General features: G+C 41.3%; 1 protein-coding gene across 1 annotated transcript; it reads right to left on the bottom strand.

Moving 5' to 3' along the window:
* Window positions 1-4,112: 4,112 nt before the first annotated feature.
* On the bottom strand, window positions 4,113-4,730 carry LOC104219275 (factor Xa inhibitor BuXI-like). Its single transcript, XM_009769928.2, has one exon. The coding sequence runs from the start codon at window positions 4,728-4,730 to the stop codon at window positions 4,113-4,115; it is 618 nt and encodes a 205-aa protein (XP_009768230.1).
* Between the last annotated feature and the right edge of the window lie 16,724 nt (window positions 4,731-21,454).

The raw sequence follows: 21,454 nt of genomic DNA, 5'->3' as shown, positions 1-21,454 counted from the left end.
AAAAATAAGAGAGTAATTAGACAATATTCAGTAAACAAAGAAAAGAAATCTTATTGATGATTGTTGTTTTCTCCCAAGAATTGCGAACAAGAATCTTCAATCAGGTAAATAAAAGTAAAAGACTGATTGTATATATTCGTAAGTTTTCCGATGATCGTACAAAATAAAGTAAGAGCGCTTATATAAGGATACAATATTACCTGTTTCCCTGTCTTAATTTCTGCCAGCTACTAACATTAACTGTATTAATTACCCATTGTTGAATGACTCGTAACAATTATGATAATAATAGGCGATCGCGCATAATTAGGGATAATACTAATTCTCTTTCCATATTCGTAATTATTCATGAATCTTCCTCTTTTATAGTCCTTATGCATCCCGTGCCTATTTCTTCTTTTCCAATTGTCGAATACGACACCTTTTGTCATCAATTTCATGGGTATTTTAACTGCACCTCATCACTCTTCTTTATTAACCTGATTCAAATGCCACTTGTCATCACATCGTTAATCCACGTGGCATGTCTATTTTTCCATCAATACAGATAGTCCCTCACTTTCTGAATATCTCAACTAAATATTCTAGAAGAGATAAGTTTATTTATGGGGGAATGTCTTGCTGCCCCTTCCCAACATTATTATGTTTTTTTCTAGAAGTGAAGCGAGGTACGTCCTTTCCATTTAATGATCGGGACACATGTCTTATTATGATTGGTTCTGCAGTTTATGACATCTTTTTAAGGTTTTCTGGTAGCGTCAGTTTGAAATGACTGTTCCATGATGATGGTTCATAATGACAGTTCTTCGGTATAAATACCACATTACATACCACCCAAAAAATTCTTCTACTTTCTTGCATTCACATCCAATCTCCTTCTGTGATTTCTTCTCTACCTTCGTGCTTTTACCTTTCAAAATGATTTCCCGTTCTTCGAATCCTTCTTCATTTATCAAACCCCCATAAAATAATAATAATCATTCATGAACACCTTCTTTCTTCTGCCCAGTTACGAGTAGAAGAGGTGGTAGACTCTGCAGCTTAGGTTCCATATCAAGCTGTAGTACTACTCCTTCCTAAAAGAATACATCAAAGTCTTATTCTTCCAAAGCAATAACTTCATCAACCCCTAGGTCTTCATCCAGAGGTAAAGACCATAATTAGCCAGTGCAAGAACTAGTTGTTTGTGAAATTGTTCCTCAGGAATTATTCGCAAACGCGGCCTAAGTTGATCGCAATTGCGAAGGTCCCCTCCCAACCCCACTACTCGCAAATGCGATGATTCTTTGCAAATGTGAGGCTCATATTTGCGAGCCAGACCTCGCAAATGCAAAGTCTGCAGACCTGAAGCACACCAGCTATGATTTCTAAGTCCAAAATACTCTGTAGCCTATCCAAAATTCACCCGAGCCCTCGGGGCTCCAAACCAAACATCCACACAAGTCTCAAAACATCATACAAACTTGTCGTGCAATCAAATCGCCAAAATAACACCTAGAACTACAATTTTAGCACCAAATCAAATAGGATTCTCAAGAACACTTTGAAATTTTTATTTTCCCAACCGGACATCTGAATCACGTCCAACCAATTTCGTTTCTCACCAAATTTCATAGGCAAGCCATAAAATATTATTTTGAACCTGTACCAGGCTTCGGAACCAAAATAAAGACTCGGTATTAACAAGGCCAAACATTAATCAATTCTTAAAACCATTGAATTTTCAGACTTTTAATTTTCAACAAAAATTCATAACTCAAGCTAGGGACCTCCAAATTCGATTTTGGACACACGCCTAGGTCCCATACTTCAATACGGACCCACCGAGATTGTCAAAATATGGGTTTGGGTCTGTTTACTCAACACGTTGATCGAAGTCAACTAAAATTAACTTTTAAGGCAAAAATTCTTGTTTTCATCAATTTTTAACATATAAGCCTTCCAGAAAAAAATACCCGGACCGTGAACGCAAATCGAGGAAGGATAAAATAAGGTATTTAAAACCTCAAAATATAGAATTTGGTTTTAAATCATAAGATGACCTATCGGGTCATCACACTTTCAGGGAACAACCTCCACTCGGCAGGTACCAGGTCGGCGGTCGTCACCCAAACAAAACGTCCTTGCCCACCCTGATCTCGGTCCTCGTCGATGCTAGAGAATGAGGCTTTGCTGGCCTGATGTACTAGCTTTATCAACCCCCTCCCCTCGAAAGATTTGGGGATTGTATAAGCGAAGTAAATGATTGATGGTGAACGAGCATCTATCGATTTTTGTTTACAGTGAATCGAAGAAGGATCACGATCCTCCATAATGATAGATGAATTTGGCCAAGGCATACGTTATACCTCCTGTAAAAGTCTAAGATGACCGGGTCAACCAGGCCTAATGTAAAGGGATATGTGTAAAAACTTAAGTATCCCTCGATATGGGTGGTAATGGCCTCTTCGGAGTTAGAGACCACTATGTCTTTGTCGGCCCAACTGCAATCTTTTCGGACCATGGGGAGGACCTCTTCGAAATTAAGCAGATGTATCTCGAGGCCTCCTTATGTTGACCCTATACAGAAGAAGGCTTCTTAACATTAAAGTCACCGGTGACCGAACAACCACCGAGTATGAACATCTTTAAGGGGGCTTCTTCCTCCGGTTCATTAACAACCATATCGGAGATGGTCTCCTCAACCTCAGTGGTTAGTAGCAAGGGAGAAAGAACATCCTTCTGAGGAATAGATTTTGAGGTTTTTGCCATTGTTATGGAAGAAAAAGCTTGGAAAAGATGGAGAAAGATTGAAAGTTGAAGGATCAAACTTATTGGCTTGAGTAGGAGATGAGTAAAAGTTTTTGCAAAGTCCTAAAGAACCTTGAGTAACGGAGGTAAAAACGCTAGAGAGTATTAAAATCCTGAAGGTACGAGGGTAGAAGATTTGGTGTAAAGTAAAAAATGGACAAGGAAAGGGGTATCTGTAGGAGTTCAGCGATGTTTCTCATCCACGGACAGCTGGCTGGTGGCTGACATGCATTTAATGCCATTATGACATAGCTGATGAGACATTTAGGGTGTTTTGTTGTTTATGTGCGATGCGTCGAAGAAAGAATCGGGAACTCATGTCGTTTCTCATCATTTACTCTGCGAGAAATGAAGGGACTATCTGTATATGGGTGAAACTGGGATCATAGTACAACCCGGTCTTCAACAAAATAAGCCAAGCTCGAGACATGATGACAAGGGATCGAAATCTAGGCAAAAGTCTCATCGAGTCAGAACTCGGGGACATGACGCCCGCCCTAGAGAATATCGGGGTCATGGTTTGGGATTGGTCCGAGCCTCGAACGACTTCGAAAAACATTTTCGGGCAATCGAGCACGGCCAACAAGAGGCCTTGATATCCGTGATCAGCCAGATATTACGGCGGGGATCTCGATACGTATCGATGAAGAACCGACAATCAGTTAATCGGAGGATTTTTTTTACCTTTTATAGAGTTGTACCTAGAGTAGGACTCCCCTACTATATAATGGGGGTGTGATAATTCGTGACACACATTCAAAAGCAATATATTATTATTTTCTCTTTTTCTTATTCATCAGTGCTGGCCATTGCGAGCCCTGATCGATGTTGAATATTTCACTAAGTCTGGAACTATCCTCCTCGTGTAGTTTGAATTTGTTTTATCTCTATTTGTTCAATTCTAACTCAATTTCTCGCTTTGTATCAAATTAATCTGCGTATCCTTAAAATCACTTACAAATTTAATTGTTATCCGATTTTGAGGGAAAACAATTTGTTTTCTCAGTTAGAGGATTGTTGCTATTTGGCTTATCAAGTGGGTTGGGTTAGGTGTCATCACGACTAGTTGAATTTGGGATCGTGACAAGCACCGGCTTATAGACTTCCCATAATGAGATGCGTAAGCCTCTAAGGCATACTATTAGGCATACTAAAATAGACAACAATACACAAGCTTTAAGAGAAATTACGTTACATTGACAAGGACAGACTTTAGATTAATACTCCAAGTTTAAAATACACATGATACATATATAGAGAACTAAGCAAGAAAAATAAAAAGACACGGCGTAATGTTTCTTTTCTGGTAAAACTTTAGGGTTTTAACTTGAAAAATCTCCAAACTTCTTGAATTTGACCACTAGTGGTGACTCAGTCAAAGCAATCCTCCTCCTCCCATTTTTCTCAATGACCACACCTACATTCTTACAACCATTTGAGTTACCACAGTGGACAATCCTATATCCATCTCCTTTGTCATCCTTCTCTATCTTGAACTTAGTATCATCAGCATTGTGGCCATAAGAGACATCACCATCCACATATCCATTTTGTTCAACTATCCACACTGGTTCTTTAGAACAAACAGTGTAGAGATTACCAACACCAATGGAAATATCATTGGACAGATCAATTGTGGTGTGGTCTGCCAAATTAGAGAAAACCCAAAAATGTCCGTTTGGGGTTCCAAGCTTTTCTTGGATAATTTGGTACTTACAATACTTATAGGATATGTATCTCAATCCACCTTCATCCACAGTTCCATTGACAGACAATATGTAGTATAATCGGTTTTTGTGGACTGGATCACCATCCATGTCAAGCACAGGAACTCTAGTTGGGGGTGATTCAATTGTTTGGCCAAAAGTAAAGCAAGAAGAGAAGAGGAACAAGTGTAGGAACATTGGTAAAAGGTGGTTGAACTTCATGCTTCTTTTCATCTTTTGTGAATCCAAATACGTACTACCTTAGATTCAAGTATTTTGCGTATTTATAGGTGTGATTGCATAAAATTTTATTTACACTTTCTGTGTATATAATCAAAATCATTCATCTATAACATTTAATTGGTTCGAAAATGTTAAGAGCCGTTCAGATCTAGTTATACCATCATGTTTATCTACGGCATTGTATCATGTGTATCAATGTTTGTACTTTATTTTGATATTGGAATTTCCCACCTATGTAGATAATGTTTTAATTAATGTTTTTTGCCATGTTATGTCAGCTTGATACGTAGAAATCAGTACCACGAACTAATTATACCTTTTCTACCCAGCCAACTTCATCCAGATGCAATATCTCTAGACAGCTAAAGCATTTTTCCATTAAGTCAGCTTGGTGTGGAGAAATAACTACAGATATACCAAATTATAGATCTTTTCGTCAAACAACTTAATGCAAATGCAATATCTAGATAACCTTTTAGTTAGTGCAATTTCCCAAATTATATCATTAGAAAGAAATAACTAAGTATATCGTGAGTGATATGACCATGCTGGTTTAATTATTGAAAAATGATCATTTTTTAATTATGGATAATTGATAAAAGAAAAAAAAAGGATGAATCAAGGCCTTAACCTAACTTCACCAAATTTTAGACAAACATATGAAATTACAAGAGGGGATGAATTGTGGTCTACTAAAAAATAGTCGACTAACCATAATTTTAGTTGATTAAATTAAGAGCAGAATGTAAGGTAACAGTAAATGAAAAGAGAATGACACACAACGATTTTATATTGGTTCGGTACTAGTGTGGTACTTACATCCAGTTTCCCTTGGGTAACAAAGGTTCTCTTTAGATCTTGAAAGAATTACAGTACAGATAGTTTTGACTCGTTCACCACCAACGAAGAATTACAACAATGAATCTTGAATAATGACACAACTCTCTTTTGTGTTCTAATTCTTCCTATCTTTTGAGACACTAGTAAACAAAGGATTACAATGTTTAGGCTAAGAAGTAGAGAGACATAGAAAATAATGTGTGTAGTTGCGAAAGTCCTCCATTTGATCTTAGCAGTCTTCTTATAAGAGAGAAAAGAGTCGTTGAGCCTTGACCGAAAATAGAGGCACGAGATCTTTAAAAGGATTTGACCCAAGGGGTGCCTCTTTGAATCCTGCTCTTGGAAAGGGCCGGATTCGATCTTGACTTTACTTGTCACATGCTTCCATTTACGAGACAATCAATCCTTTGATTGAGCTTAATTGAGAATCTGAATATTTGCTTGCAATATCTCCTTGATATGATTTCCTTTGATTGGGGCTGAATGGATGTACTAATTTTTGATTCCTTATTCTCGTCCATTAATTCAGCAATCACAACTTCTCGTTTGTTTTCTTTCCTTTTGATGATTCCTACAAAACAAGGTAAATGAACATTGTCATCATTGAAACTTTGGAATTTAACTTAACAATCTCTCCCTTTTTGATGATGACAATCAAGAGAGAGTAAACATTAATTATGAGACTTCCCTTTTTATTTCACTTCCTAAATTGCTCCCCCTGAGTTGATGCCATCTCCCCCTGAATGAGTGTTTTCTCCTCCTAAGTGGTTGTTTTACTTCTCTACTTTTCTCTCCCCTTGACATCAATCAAAAAGGAAAGGAAAGCATATAACACAAGTAATATAGGATGTAATGTACATAATAACTAGTGAGGTAGTGCAATAAAAGTAGTGCCTTCAGCAGAGGCATAATTTGTGTAGACACAAGCAAAAGAAAGTTAGTTTAAAACCACCAGCAAGCAAGCAAAAGCAAAAAATATTATTTGTAACACCATCGCACAGATGCACATTAATTTCTTCCCAAGAAATACTTGAGAGTGTTTATCACTTTGGTGCAGAAGGAGTTATAGGAGTTTTTGACATCTTTGACAAGCTTGTCCATCTTTTCACTTGTCACGACCCAAACCGATGGGCCACAATAGTGCCGAATCCTACATGTTGAATATCCTTAAGCACGCATTTAAGATATAAACATGAATAACATACGTGAGGGAAACCTATCCAAAAGACATATGTACATATACATGAGGAATATAGTGGGCGAGCCGGCAAGGCTGCTATTGACAACTATATTTCTAAAACTGGAAGCCGACAAGGCCACATACTATCCAACTATACATAACTGTCTACAGACCTCTAATAGAAATACATATGTACAAAGACATGACTAAATCACGTTATACCCATATATGTATACAAGCATATCGTACCAAAATCAAAAGTAGCTCTGAATCAAGTGGAGCACACCATTTCTCGTTGATTAAGGATCCTAAGAAGGGGGACCGTCAACTTAACTACCTGCACCTACGGGCATGAAATGCAGGCCCTGGGAAATAAGGCGTCAGTACGAATAATATACTGAGTATATAAAGCATAAAAATCAGTACATAAATGACATAGATGAAATATGGAATAAAGAAATCTACCTATAAGTCTGAATAACTTTGTAAATTATGCAATATTTATAGTGTCATACACATGCATATTGTATACGGATAAAATTGGAGAGCCCAATTTTACAATCACTACGTCTTTTCGTAGCTTCACCTTGAAGGCCCGGGGTACGGTCGAGGTGTTGACCTCGAGGGTTCTTTATGCCCGACCTTGGGGCAGCTTAAATTGATGGTTATTATGGATAAACAGGAAGTTCCCTAGGCACGTGGTTAAAGCTGACAACACCTACAAGAATAGTACCAGTCTGTACCAGACTGCTAAATAGCTGTACCAGCTACATTTTTTTGTAATAAATGCACATGTACTATGTTGGGATTTCCCCTTCTATATAAAGAGGAACCTTGTTATTTTTTGCAGACATGACAAGATACTCAATACAACATTCAATACAAGAGCAAGAACATTTTCCTGCTCCCTAACTTAAACACATTCTCCCTTGATTCTATTACTTACATTTATTATGTTCCATTAATTGTTCTTCATTTATTGCTCATTATTGACCATAAAGAGCTCAGATCAAAGCTCTTAGAACTGTTAGACCTTCATCGGCTATCCACAACTTAGTATCTAGTTCGACCTCGAGGCCCCGCAGAATCTGGCTCGAGGCCCCGATTCAAAACCACTTGATTTGCTTAAACATACTGTTTTCAAGTTCCTATCTCATTTTCTAGTCTCACACTTAGCATTTACTTCTTAATAACTAGCATAAAAATAAATCACATATTTTTAGAACCACCAAATCAAATCTAATTGTAATTACCATTTTCAAGGTAAACAGTTTGGTGCCCACAGTGGGGCTAAAAATAATAGTGGTTGTTTCCTTTCTGGTTTACTACATAACGCAAGTTATTCTTCACACTTTTCTTGTCCAAGAATCTTTGATTTCAGGTCAAAATGTCTAACTCAATGAACACACATGAAAATAACGGTCTTGAGGACCATGGAGAGAATGGTATAGCTGTTCCAGGTATTGATGTACCACCACAAAACCATGAGAGTGCACTAGAACTGATCCCCATGGGTACGGTCTCATGCATCGCCCAATGCCGATGTCAGTTCCGACATTAACGGGAGTACACGCCAAGAAAATCAACAAGAAACTTAGAAAAATCCCACCGGGAAGAAAGAGAGGCAGATAGGAGAAACGGGGCGGGAAAACCTCAGCATGTCGTTCATATGATCATCGGGGGGACCGACATTCCCCAAGGACCAGTGATCAAACGGGTAAAAGCGTCCGCTACAACGGAAGGGTTAATCCGGGGCTGCATGTCCGAAGACATCCTTGCATTCAATGAGGAAGATTTTGAGACCTTGACTCGACCACATAACGATGCGCTGGTAATTTCGTTTCTCTTGAATAACATTCAAATTAAACATGTACTCGTGGACCCAAGTAGCTTGGCCAACGTAATCAGGTCAAAGGTAGTAGAACAACTCGGGTTGCTCTATCAGATCGTACCTAACTCCCGAGTTCTTAACGGCTTCAACATGGCCGGTGAAGCAACGAAGGGGGAGATCACGCTCCTGGTCAACATGTCTGGTGTAGTTCAGGATGCCAAATTCCATGTCATCAGAGGTAACATGAGGTACAACGCATTGCTTGGTAGGCCGTGGATACACAATATGAGGGCAGTACCGTCAACTTTGCATCAGATGATGAAGTTTCCAATAGATGATGGCATAAAGACAGTATATGGAGAACATCATGCGGCAAAGGAAATGTTTGCGGTCCACTGGGAGGCATCAAATTCTATACACTCTTCCTCGGAAGAGTCGGGAGGCAGACAGACCCCCTGAGGATGATGAGGAAGATTTCCTCGCCCCCCGAATTTTTGTTTCCCTCGAAGAGTCGGATGCCACAAAATTGACTATTGAAGAGCTAGAACAAGCTGTTTTGCTTGAACATCTTCCAAATCAGAAGGTATACTTGGTGTCGCACCTCCTTTCTCCGCACCCGAGGGGCGCAGGGGAGTTTTTTTCCAATTAAAGGACAATCGAAACGGGATTTATTTGTTTATTTCAGAGTCGCCACTTGGGAGTTTTAGGGTGTCCCAAGTCACCAATTTTAATCCCGGATCGAGGAAAAGAATGACTCTATATTACAGTCTGCGTACCCGAAATCCGGATAAGGAATTCTGTTAACCCGGGAGAAGGTGTTAGGCATTCCCGAGTTCCGTGGTTCTAGCACGGTCGCTCAACTGTTATATTCGGCTTATTTATCTGATTTTAAATACAATATGAACTTATGTGCAAAAATTAATTTTAAACCGCTTTTATCATTTACTGTTATTTTATAAGACTTGCAACGTTGTGAAAGCATATCTCGAACCACGTTGCATCAATGCACCCGTGATTGTTGACATATTTCGACTCCGTTGAGATTTGGATTTGGGTCACATCAATGTGCACCCGAGTTTAAGGAAATTAAATTATTAAAGGCGCGCCTAAAGCGACTAGCGTATTTATTTTGGGTAGGACCGTGGAATTTTACTAAACGGTCCATCCCGAAGTCTAAACAATTTTTAAAGCAAATATTTACTGAGGGCCCCGCAATTTGTATTTTTATTTGGCGAGGCTCATCTCATCCCCCTCTTTTTTTTTTAATGAAATTGCAACGTCATGGACACGCATCTCGAACCACGTCACAATCAATGTACCCATGATTAGAAATACATTTCGAATCCGTCGAGATTTGGATTTGGGTCACATAAATGTGCACCCGAGTTTAAGAAGGTAAGGTTTATTAAAGCGTGTCCTAAAGAGACTAACGTGTTGTTATTTTAGGAGGGTTGTGAGATTTGCTAAACAACCCGTCCTGGAAACTAAATGCTTCAATAATATACATTTAACAAGGGCCCCGCATCTGCGTGTTTTGTTTATTTTCATCGAGGCTCATCTTGTTCTTATTTTAAAAGGATATCCTATAGCAACTACGTTTCTTGTCGTGTTCGTCTCTATCAATTGAAAACGGTAGATAGTCCTAATTAATTACATGCTTGCAAGTTGTTTGTAAGGGAATTCGGAAATGCTTAACAAAAGTTGGGACCGAAGCTGCGTGCACAGTCGGCCAAACAAATAATCCTGGGCCCAAATCCAGCCCACGCGCGGTTGGCCAGACCTGGGCCACTGCTCGCTCGATGCGGGCCTGCCTGATCTGTCCTCGACCTGGGCTCGACCCTTGTGAGGTTGAGGCCGTGAACTTGTTCTGGGTTCTATTGGCGTGGTTTATCAGTTATAAAAGGATCGCCTATTAAAGGGAAAGAAATTAACTAGTAGTGGATAGTTTTCATGCTTGGCCTATTAAAGAATATACTGCACAGTTAAACTAAGTCTAAGATACAACCTATTATATTGGGAATATTTTCACCTAACAACACACATATATAAACTAACATTCAGCTAATCTACATCGATATATACTGGGCATACAGGCTACCTCCATTATCAAAACAGGAATGAAAATTATTATACAGTACATGATATCTAATGTAACAATCTATGTATAAAAGTCACTCTTCAGGTCTTTTCTTTTGTATTCATGCTCAACTTTCCAATTACATTTGACAGAGTATTAGTCATGTACCTGGTATAGAGAAACAAAAGAAGAAGGAAATGATCAGCTGAGTGGTACGCAGCAAGCGCAGCAGTAGCAGATAAACAACAATAACACAACAACAATCCAACAACCACAAATGTTTTCCACAGCCCACAAACAACCAGCAATATTTCCCAGAACAAAGAAAACCAGCAAATAGTCGAGCACCCAAATGAGCAATCCCAGGAAAGAGTGATGAAACAACAGCAATACCAGAGTATTCAATGCAGTAAAACTAACAGTTCAACAACCAACAAACAACTCAGCCAATGCAAGCAACAGAACTTGGCCAAGACAGCTTTGACCAATATGCACTCTTGTACAACTTTCAGGCAGTATTTGGTTACAATGTCTATTGGAAACTACCTTGTGTTTACGCTATTGTGATTTGGGACTCACTAGACCTCTCTTCAGACTAAAGTTTTTTCTTTTTGAAGACTCAAAAGTCCAGCCTCAGACTCAAAAAACTCCAGCCCCGTTTAAGTTCTCAAAATGGCTTATTTATAAGCCAAAAACCAGTGCAGTTAAGCTGCCCTTTTTTTTTGCTGCAACTTGCAGCCTGCCCATACTCTTTAAAGCCCATGCCTAAGCATCTTTTGGTGTCAGCCCCCTTTATTCCCACGCCTGGTTTTGTTTAATCAGGAGTTATGGGCATCATTTTTTATTCAATTTAAGTCCCATACTCTTATGTCTTGTTCCCCATTGGCATTAATTTAATCCCAAATTAGTACCCTACTTGTCAGCTCATTTAAACTAATCATTTTTGTTCTTTGCAAACCCCAGACTACCCCTGTTAAACCCTGGTTATCACTGTCTTGACCCTTTGCAGCATCAGGGCATTTTTGAACTAATGAAAGTTCAAATTCAGGACTGCCTAGACTGAACCTTTCAGTCATTTTTCAATGCAAACAAACTATTTCAAATAATGCTGGGGCCTTCAATCAGTGGCAAAGTATCAATTAGTCATGCGACCTTATTAGCTCGTTTGATTCATTAGTTATAGAAACTAATCAACGACATTTATCGAGTCGACTATACTAATTATAGCAGGTAATAATCAGTCGCTCACATAAACAATATGTTCAGGGACCTAAAGGGCTTCGGACAACTTGGTCAGTCACTAGGAACCTATATAAGTTTATTCATGCGACGACTATACTAATCGGACATGCTTATCATAGGATACATTTAAATCATACACAGAAACCAATCGACCAAATAAAAGGTCTTTACAGAGATGAAGAAATCCGAATGAAAAATAACAAAAATAACAAACAAACACAACGAAACATGCTGACCACTTAATCAAAACTAACACAAAAGAAAGGAAAACTTACCGAAAATGTTTAAATCAAACAGACCCAAATCTGATTCAACTTCGAACTTTTGAGGCCGAACAAACTTTAATCAGGGTGTTCTCACATGAGAACACCTTGATTAAGGTCTATTAGACCTCAAACCCATGTCCAAACCGGCCGGGTTCCCCAGGTGCATGTGTTTCAAGTTCTGGATTTCCAGATCTGGATTTTTAGGAGTTGTGGGTAGATTCGGACCAAACCAAGCTTGGTTTGGTCACGAGGAAGGTCAGGGGAGTGTCTGGTATGAAGATGGGATGGTTTGGCATAGATCCGGGTTCGACTCAAATCTTCAAATGAAGATTCGAGACGAACGGAAGTGATTCGAGGCTCGTGGTTAGTGGATTTGTGTTCAGGACAGTGAGGTGGTCCTAGGGTGTTCAGGAGGTGGCCACCGGCGTCCATGCCGCCGGTTTTAATGGCGAGGGATACTGGGGCGGCATGCTAGGGTTCGAGGATGAGAAGGGTTTGGATGAAGACGATGAGTGGGGGGGGGGTTAGAATAGGGGGCGTGGGGTGTGATAGGAGGCTTATATACGGGGAGGCTGATTCAATCCTGGCCGTTGGATTGATTAAAATTGATGGCCAGGATTGGGGAGGCTAGACCATACGGTGCCGTTTGGTTAATCAAGGGGTCGGTCAAAAACGGGAATGGGTCGGGTCATGAGGGCTAATAAGGGCCATCAGATCAATGGAAATGAACGGCCCAGATTAACCGTCCCTGAAACGACGTCGTTTCAAACGGTGCCTGGGCAGGCCTGGTCTGGACCGGACTTGTGCTGGTTTGGGCCCATTTTTTTTTGTTTTATTTCCTGGGCCTAACCCGTTTTTCAATCCCTATTTTTGTTTTCTATTTTATTTTTTCTTTTAAAACAAAAAATGAAATAACAAACAATAAAATAATGAAATTAAAACCAACAATAATGCAACATTTTAACACAATTATCACAAAAAATATTTCGGTAAGTTAACTAAAAGCCTAGAACGAACGATGCACATATATTTTTGAATTTTCTTTTACTGACCGAATTATGGTTTAATCACCCTGACATGCATATTTTGTATTTTGTTTGTTAATGATTAAATGCAAAATGGACAGATCCACAAATGACTAACAACACATGTCACGAAAAACTCGAACAATTGTACAGCGAAATCATTTGTCACTATTTTTATTTTCTTTTGGAGCGATTGCTTCGTAAAGCAAAAATCACGTGCTTACAGCTGCCCCTCTTTGCACGAAGACACGAAGGGTTTTCGCGCAAAGATAAGCGAGCGATTTTTGCCCGTCCGAATACTCCGTGTGAAGCATTTTTGAAAAAGATTTGACCGAACCTTTGCTTCAGAGGTTTCCTACATATCCTGGGCTGAAAACATGAATCAGGTCAATGTAGTTCGGGAAATTTGGTAGCTGGGACTACCGTGTGACTGTAGTGCTTGTTGTTGTTGTTGTGCGCTGTTGTATGCTGATGTAGGATGCTACTGCTCAACCGATCTCCCTATTACATTGCTCAAAGGAAAACAAGAAGCTAAGCTAAACTGAGGATCCTGAAATCTCATCCATCTTCAACTTGTTCTTGTTGCCTTGCTTTCTTGTCGGCTACCACTTTCCTCCGATGCCTTTATCTTGTGACTTTGGGAGATGATGCTGGTCCTTTGCTGACGTTTGAATGCCAGTTTCATCACTTTGCTTGATCCGCTGGGGACACGACTTTCTTCTTTAAATTTTCCAATGGTTTCTTCAGTGGTATGTTTCTTCATCAGCATCGTCATACTGGGCATGCTACAACGCTCCCAAACTGCTTCTTTTGAGATGCGTTCCTTTTTCCTTTTGAATTGCGCGCTTGCCTCTGCAGTTGTCTGCTTCTTGGTGCTGGGGATTTTATGGTTTCCTGCTTGGGGATCTTTGTTGTAACCTTCCGTCTTCAGGTGGGGCTACTGATTCCAAACTCTAGAGCTGAATGTATTCCCGCATTATACTGGTGGGCGACCTAGAACTTAAAAGTATTCCCGCATTATACTGGTGGGCGACCTAGAACTTAAAAGTATTCCCGCATTATACTGGTGGGCGACCCAGAACTTAAAAGTATTCCCGCATTATACTGGTGGGCGACCTAGAACTTAAAAGTATTCCCGCATTATACTGGTGGGCGACCTAGAACTTAAAAGTATTCCCGCATTATACTGGTGGGCGACCTAGAACTTAAAAGTATTCCCGCATTATACTGGTGGGCGACCTAGAACTTAAAAGTATTCCCGCATTATACTGGTGGGCGACCTAGAACTTAAAAGTATTCCCGCATTATACTGGTGGGCGACCTAGAACTTAAAAGTATTCCCGCATTATACTGGTGGGCGACCTAGAACTTAAAAGTATTCCCGCATTATACTGGTGGGCGACCTAGAACTTAAAAGTATTCCCGCATTATACTGGTGGGCGACCTAGAACTTAAAAGTATTCCCGCATTATACTGGTGGGCGACCTAGAACTTAAAAGTATTCCCGCATTATACTGGTGGGCGACCTAGAACTTAAAAGTATTCCCGCATTATACTGGTGGGCGACCTAGAACTTAAAAGTATTCCCGCATTATACTGGTGGGCGACCTAGAACTTAAAAGTATTCCCGCATTATACTGGTGGGTGACCTAGAACTTAAAAGTATTCCCGCATTATACTGGTGGGTGCCCAGAACTTAAAAGTATTCCCGCATTATACTGGTGGGCGACCTAGAACTTAAAAGTATTCCCGCATTATACTGGTGGGTGACCTAGAACTTAAAAGTATTCCCGCATTATACTGGTGGGTGACCTAGAACTTAAAAGTATTCCCGCATTATACTGGTGGGCGACCTAGAACTTAAAAGTATTCCCGCATTATACTGGTGGGTGACCTAGAACTTAAAAGTATTCCCGCATTATACTGGTGGGTGACCTAGAACTTAAAAGTATTCCCGCATTATACTGGTGGGCGACCTAGAACTTAAAAGTATTCCCGCATTATACTGGTGGGCCATGGCGGTGCATCTTGCTGCCATCATCAATCCTTTGTTTTCCTGCAGCAGACAAAAGGATTTAATCAGTTTTAATCGTGGTGGTAGAGGGTGCCTTTCTGGCGAGCAATTTTTCTCTCTTCCCCTTTTCTTGCTCTTTGTCCCCATAATTGGTTGGCGGGCAAAGTTGCCTGTTGGGGGTCTCTAGCCTGCTGGGGATTGGTTTTCAATTTATCCCCTTTTCTGCTTTCTTTTAAAACACATGATGTGGGAGTCTGCTTCTAACTCCCGAAACCAATCCCTTTTGGAGCTTACTTCTTCCAACATTTCCGAGCACAATCCCTGCATTGCCTGGGGCCAGCCTTTAAGACTGTTTGTATTATCCTGCATTGGATAAATTCCCCTTCGGTTTCTGGTAGTAAGCTCTGACAAATCCTTCAAAGACACATTTTTTAGGAAAAGAAATAAAGATATGGAAAAGAGAAAATCTTTCTGAACCAATATTTTGTAGGAGGAGACAATCCAAAGAACTTATCTGGAGGACACAACTGGTCCTCATGATCATGACGTGCACCATAGATTCCCTACCCAGTCTATTTGTATCAATCGATTTGCCGAATGGTCTGACTTGCTGGGGATGATAAGTGACCGTCCATGCTGTTGCAAATGTGGTAGCTTTTGTTGATTCGTCTTGTCGCCTCATAGTGCCCTTCGAGGGGTTTTCACTAATGAGACTCTCTCTTTTCTCTCATCTCCCGGCGCCTTATGGTGCCCGCGAAGGTTTTCACCAATAAGACTCTCTCATTTCATATCCCTCATCTTACATCGCCTTTCGGTGCCTGTGAAGGTTTTCACCGATAAGACTCTCTCATTTTATTTCTTTCGAGAATCCAGTGTGTTTGTAGATACGACCCTCTCTTCCGGGGATTCTTTTGACTATCAACTCATTCCCAGTCTTACAATCCTTTTCTTTGCTGGGGATCAGTGTATTATTCTCGGCCTTATTTGCCGGATTTGGCATCTCTCGAACATTGATCGGGAGGTCTTTTGGATGTCGATGTTGGTTTTGGTGTGGGTTTGAAGAAAGGCTATAAAATGAAAACAACTTGAAGGGTGATGTGCTACAACTTTTGGAATCAAACCTTTGTTGGAACTTAAAACATAACCTCTGCCCCAGTTTTCTTGCTTGGGGGATTTATTTTTTACGCTTATGTTGAGTTATGTGCGTTACGCACATTGTGCTACATTGTGCACAGTATGTACATTATGCATCCTATATTTGCTATAATGCACATTATGTACATTATGCATCCTATATTTGCTATGATGCATACTATGTACATTATGCATCCTATATTTGCTATGATGCATACTATGACCGAGCCGTGAGGCGCCTACGTATCCTCTTTGAGGAATCAGGTCAAACGTAGTTCCCACGGTTTTATATTCCTTGATTTTTCTTTTCTTTCTTTTCATTTTCTTTTCCTTTTCTTTTTCTTTTTCTTTTCTTTTCCTTTCTTTTCTTTTCTTTTTTTTTTTCGTATCTTTCCCATTAGTGATTCCAAAAGAGGGGTATTGAAAGAATTTGCTTAAGGCTCAAAGGGGGAAGCGAGGGTTAAAAGTGTTTGGATAGAAGAAAGAATTGCCTCCGTCATCTCATTATTCAATAAATGCCAAATACAAACAAATAAACCAAAAATTGCCATAATTAAAGAAATTACGCATAATATCTCTTGACTGCATCTGAATTGATAGCCATGTCGACACATCTACCTTCGACATCTGTCAAACACAAAGCACCGTTGGACAATATTCTGGTCACGATATAAGGCCCTTGCCAATTTGGGGCGAATTTGCCTTTTGCCTCGACCTGATGTGGGAGGATCTTCTTTAATACCTGCTGCCCTACTTCAAACTTCCTGGGGCGCACCTTTTTATTATACGCTCTTGCCATTCTCTTCTGGTACAGCTGACCATGGCACACTGCTGCCAATCTTTTCTCATCTATCAGGCTCAACTGTTCCAAGCGAGCTTTGATCCATTCATCATCATCAATTCCGGCTTCAGCGACAATTCGGAGGGACGGAATTTCGACCTCCGCTGGTATCACGGCCTCAGTTCCATACACCAACAAATAAGGAGTTGTGCCTATGGAAGTCCGGACGGTAGTGCGGTAACCCAACAAAGCAAAGGGTAATTTCTCGTGCCATTGTCTGGACCCTTCCACCATTTTTCGCAGTATCTTCTTGATATTCTTATTGGCTGCTTCGACCGCTCCATTCGCCTTGGGACGATATGGGGTGGAATTGCGGTGTGTAATCTTAAATTGTTGGCATACCTCTCTCATCAAGCTGCTATTAAGATTCGCACCGTTATCCGTGATGATCACTTTTGGGATCCCAAATCTACAGATGATATGGGAGTGAACAAAGTCCACCACTGCCTTCTTAGTTACTGATTTGAAGGTTTTAGCCTCAACCCATTTGGTGAAGTAATCAATGGTCACTAGAATGAACCTATGACCGTTGGACGCTGCTGGCTCAATGGGCCCAATGACATCCATGCCCCATGCTACAAACGGCCAGGGTGCTGACATCGTATGTAACTCTGTTGGCGGAGAGTGAATCAAGTCTCCATGTATCTGGCACTGATGGCATTTCCTCACGAAAGTGATACAGTCGTGTTCCATGGTGAGCCAATAACACCCTGTTCGAAGGATTTTTCTTGCCAATACATATCCACTCATGTGTGGCCCACAAACTCCAGCATGTACTTCTGCCATAACCGTTGTTGCCTGCCTGGCGTCTATGCATCTCAACAATCCCAGATCCGGGGTTCTTTTGTACAATATTCCCCCACTGAGGAAGAAACCATTCGACAAACGCCGGAGGGCTCTTTTTTGGTCTCCAGAGGTATGTTCTGGATATATCCCCATCCTGAGGTATTCCTTGATATCATGAAACCAGGGTTCGCCATCTGCTTCTTCTTCTATGGCGTTGCAGTAGGCGTGCTGATCACGGACCTGGATGTGTAGAGGATCAACATACATTTTGTCAGGGTGGTGCAGCATTGATGCCAAGGTGGCCAAGGCATCCGCAACCTCATTGTGAACTCTCGGGATGTGTTTGAACTTCACCGATCGAAATTGCTTGCTCAGATCATGCAAGCATTGTCGGTATGGTATGAGCTTTAGATCTCGTGTTTCCCATTCACCCTGAATTTGATGTACCAAGAGGTCCGAGTCTCCCAAGACCAAGACGTCTTGGACATCCATGTCGGCAGCCAGGCGCAGACCCAGAATGCAAGCCTCATATTCGGCCATATTGTTGGTGCAATAGAAGCGCAGTTGAGCCGTAACAGGATAATGCCGTCCTGTTTCAGAAATGAGTACTGCTCCTATTCCAACCCCTTTTGCGTTCGCAGCTCCATCGAAGAAAAGCTTCCAACCCGGTTCCTCAGGTAATTCCAACTCATTCGTATGCATCACCTCTTCGTCAGGAAAATACGTTCTTAAGGGCTCGTATTTTTCATCAACGGGATTCTCTGCCAAATGGTCTGCCAGTGCCTGGGCTTTCATGGCCGTCCTCGTTACGTAGATGATATCAAATTCTGTGAGCAGAATTTGCCATTTTGCCAACCTTCCCGTGGGCATAGGTTTCTGAAAGATATACTTCAACGGGTCCAAACGGGATATGAGATAAGTAGTATACGAAGACAGGTAGTGCTTCAATTTCTGAGCTACCCAAGTTAGGGCGCAACACGTTTTCTCGAGTTGAGTGTACTTGACCTCATGCACTGTGAATTTCTTGCTAAGATAGTAGATGGCCTGCTCCTTCCTTCCTGTGTCATCATGTTGCCCCAGTACACAACCAAATGAATTTTCTAAAACCGTCAGGTAAAGGATTAGAGGTTTCCCGGGCTTAGGCGGGACCAATACGGGTGGATTAGACAGATACCCTTTGATTTGGTCGAAAGCCTCCTGACACTCTGCCGTCCAACCTACTGCAGCATCCTTTCTCAGTAGACGAAATATGGGCTCACAAGTTGCTGTGAGTTGAGCAACCTCTGCCGGTACTTCCAAATGGGGATTGTAAGCCTGTGGTTCCGGTGCGTGGAATGTAGGCTCAGGGGATAGTATTGTGTATCGTGAGCCTGAAACAATGGCTCACTGGTCGTTCGCTGCAAAGGGGCTGATGCAGGTCCCACAAAAATGGGGATATTGGGTGTTGGGAGAGGTTGATGGGGTGGTGGAGCTTGGGAATCATGAGGGCTTCTTTCTTGATGATAGAGGGGATTTGGGCGGCTTGTGGAAGGGCCAGAGTGAGGGTACTCCGGCACGTGTCCCACTGTCTCAGGGCTCTTTTGCGTTTTGGCCAGGGCTAGCTGCATTGCATGCATCTCTAGTCCCATCCTTTCAATCTTTTCCATTGCCTCTTTTAGCAACTGGCTCATCGGCCTTTCTTCCTCATTACTATTCTCTGAAGTGGTCATGCTTGTTGCTACCGGTCCTTTGGATCTGGTTTGGTATGAATGTGTTGCCAGAATTCTTTAACAACTAACTGTCTGGTATCAGACAACAACAAACTTTGTTAGTGTTAGAGCTTAACAGACTTGATCATAACACATAGAGGATGCAATGCACCTAGGCAATTAATCGTTTCTACATGCTTTGCCTCAAACAACATACGTCATCCCGGTTTGCTCATTCATCCATTTTTAAAGTACTTTGGGAAACCCTGTGTTTTATTTTGTATTTTTATTTTTATTTATTAAAAGCGGTCGAATCTTATGGGGATTGCCTACGTATCACGTCCCCGCGTGAATCAGACCAGGCGTAGTTCTGCCTTAAAGTAAAGAAACACACAATTCTTGTGAAATCATTGAATTCATTCTCAAAATTTTGCTATTACAAATTACATCAAGCAAGGAATAGCAATAGTACAGACTCCACGGTTTTAAACTCGGTTTAACGAAAAAGAAAACAACATATGGAAAAACAACCAAAGCCAAATAAACAGGACTTGACCAAAACTAATTCTCCAATTTAAGGGGCCGCGAGGCATCATCCGGCCTTTTCGCGGCTCTAGGTGTAAGGTCTCTTTGCAAGCTCTTCAACTCGTTCATAATCCGGCGGACGCAGCCCATGATGGAAACAAGGAGGGTCTTCCGAGGTGTTCGCTCATATGCCAAGCATTTCATGTAGATGTAATGCCCTATTTCATCAATCCTTCCCCGGATGTTGTCCCTTTCTGTGAACAAATGCCTTATCTGTTGGTTCTTCAATCCCAGTGTTTGCGCATTGTTGGCAAGCTGATCCTGGAACATCTCCATTTGCCTTTCCATTCTGGTCATTGCATCGTAATATTGCCTTCTGTCGGCTTGGGCATTTCGTGTTTGCTTGAGGATCCTTTCTCGAAGAGAGGCATTCGTTTCCCTTAATGTCCCGATGCTCAGTTCATACTCCCTTATGACTTGTTGCAGGCGCTGCCTCCGAGCCATCGCACCCTTTGCCCACTTGGTTCGCAATTTTGCTGTGCTGGCCCTGGCTTTTTCCAAATCTTCCTGGCATTCCGCAACCTGATCTTTTAACCCTGCTATCAATCTTTTATCTGCCCGGCTTCCTAGCTGGCTATTAGCCTCTTTTTTCATTCTCCGGATCTGAGCTTTGAGGATCTCGCCTTCTCTGATTAACTTGTTCTTTTCTCCCTTGTGGGCAGCAGACTGTAATTGGCACTCAAACTTCATATCCTGAACTTGTTGCTTCAGTTTGCCTGCTTTGACAAGATATTCCTGCTCTTTGGCCAACCAGCCCCACTGTTCTTGTGAAGATTTGGCAAATTCTTGCAGGTGAGGTCTTTTGGTCGGTCTTCCAGATGATGTCTCCCCTTTGTACCAGGCCTGATACCCGGGCGAAACTTCCCCTTTTGCCCGATTCATTACACAAGTATTTGCTTCTAAGTATTGACATTGGCTCCAAATTTGACGAACCCTTGCTTCAGGAAACTGGCCGTCGGGACTGATCTCGATTACCTGGATGCTCAGATCCTCGTCTTTCGGCACTATCTGATACCTCCCAAGTTGCCTTAAAACCCGATGCGGCGCGTATGGTTGAATACTTTTAAGTCCCATTAAGAGAAAATGGGGCCTGGCTGCTGGCATGTATATGACTTCGTCGATCGGTAGCCACCCTAGCGCCCACTGTATTTGACTGGCGTTGAGGGTATGGAAATATGAGGTCCATGCTATAACTCCTTCTGGTAG

This window comes from Nicotiana sylvestris, chromosome 11 (genome assembly GCF_000393655.2).
Source record: "Nicotiana sylvestris chromosome 11, ASM39365v2, whole genome shotgun sequence".
Lineage (NCBI taxonomy): Eukaryota > Viridiplantae > Streptophyta > Magnoliopsida > Solanales > Solanaceae > Nicotiana > Nicotiana sylvestris.
Note: the sequence above shows the minus strand (reverse complement) of the source record. Positions and strands in the feature narration are given on the sequence as shown.

What these genes read in the sequence shown, in the direction of transcription:
- LOC104219275 (XM_009769928.2), bottom strand. Translation starts at nt 4,730, where the DNA reads ATGAAAAGAAGCATGAAGTTCAACCACCTTTTACCAATGTTCCTACAC.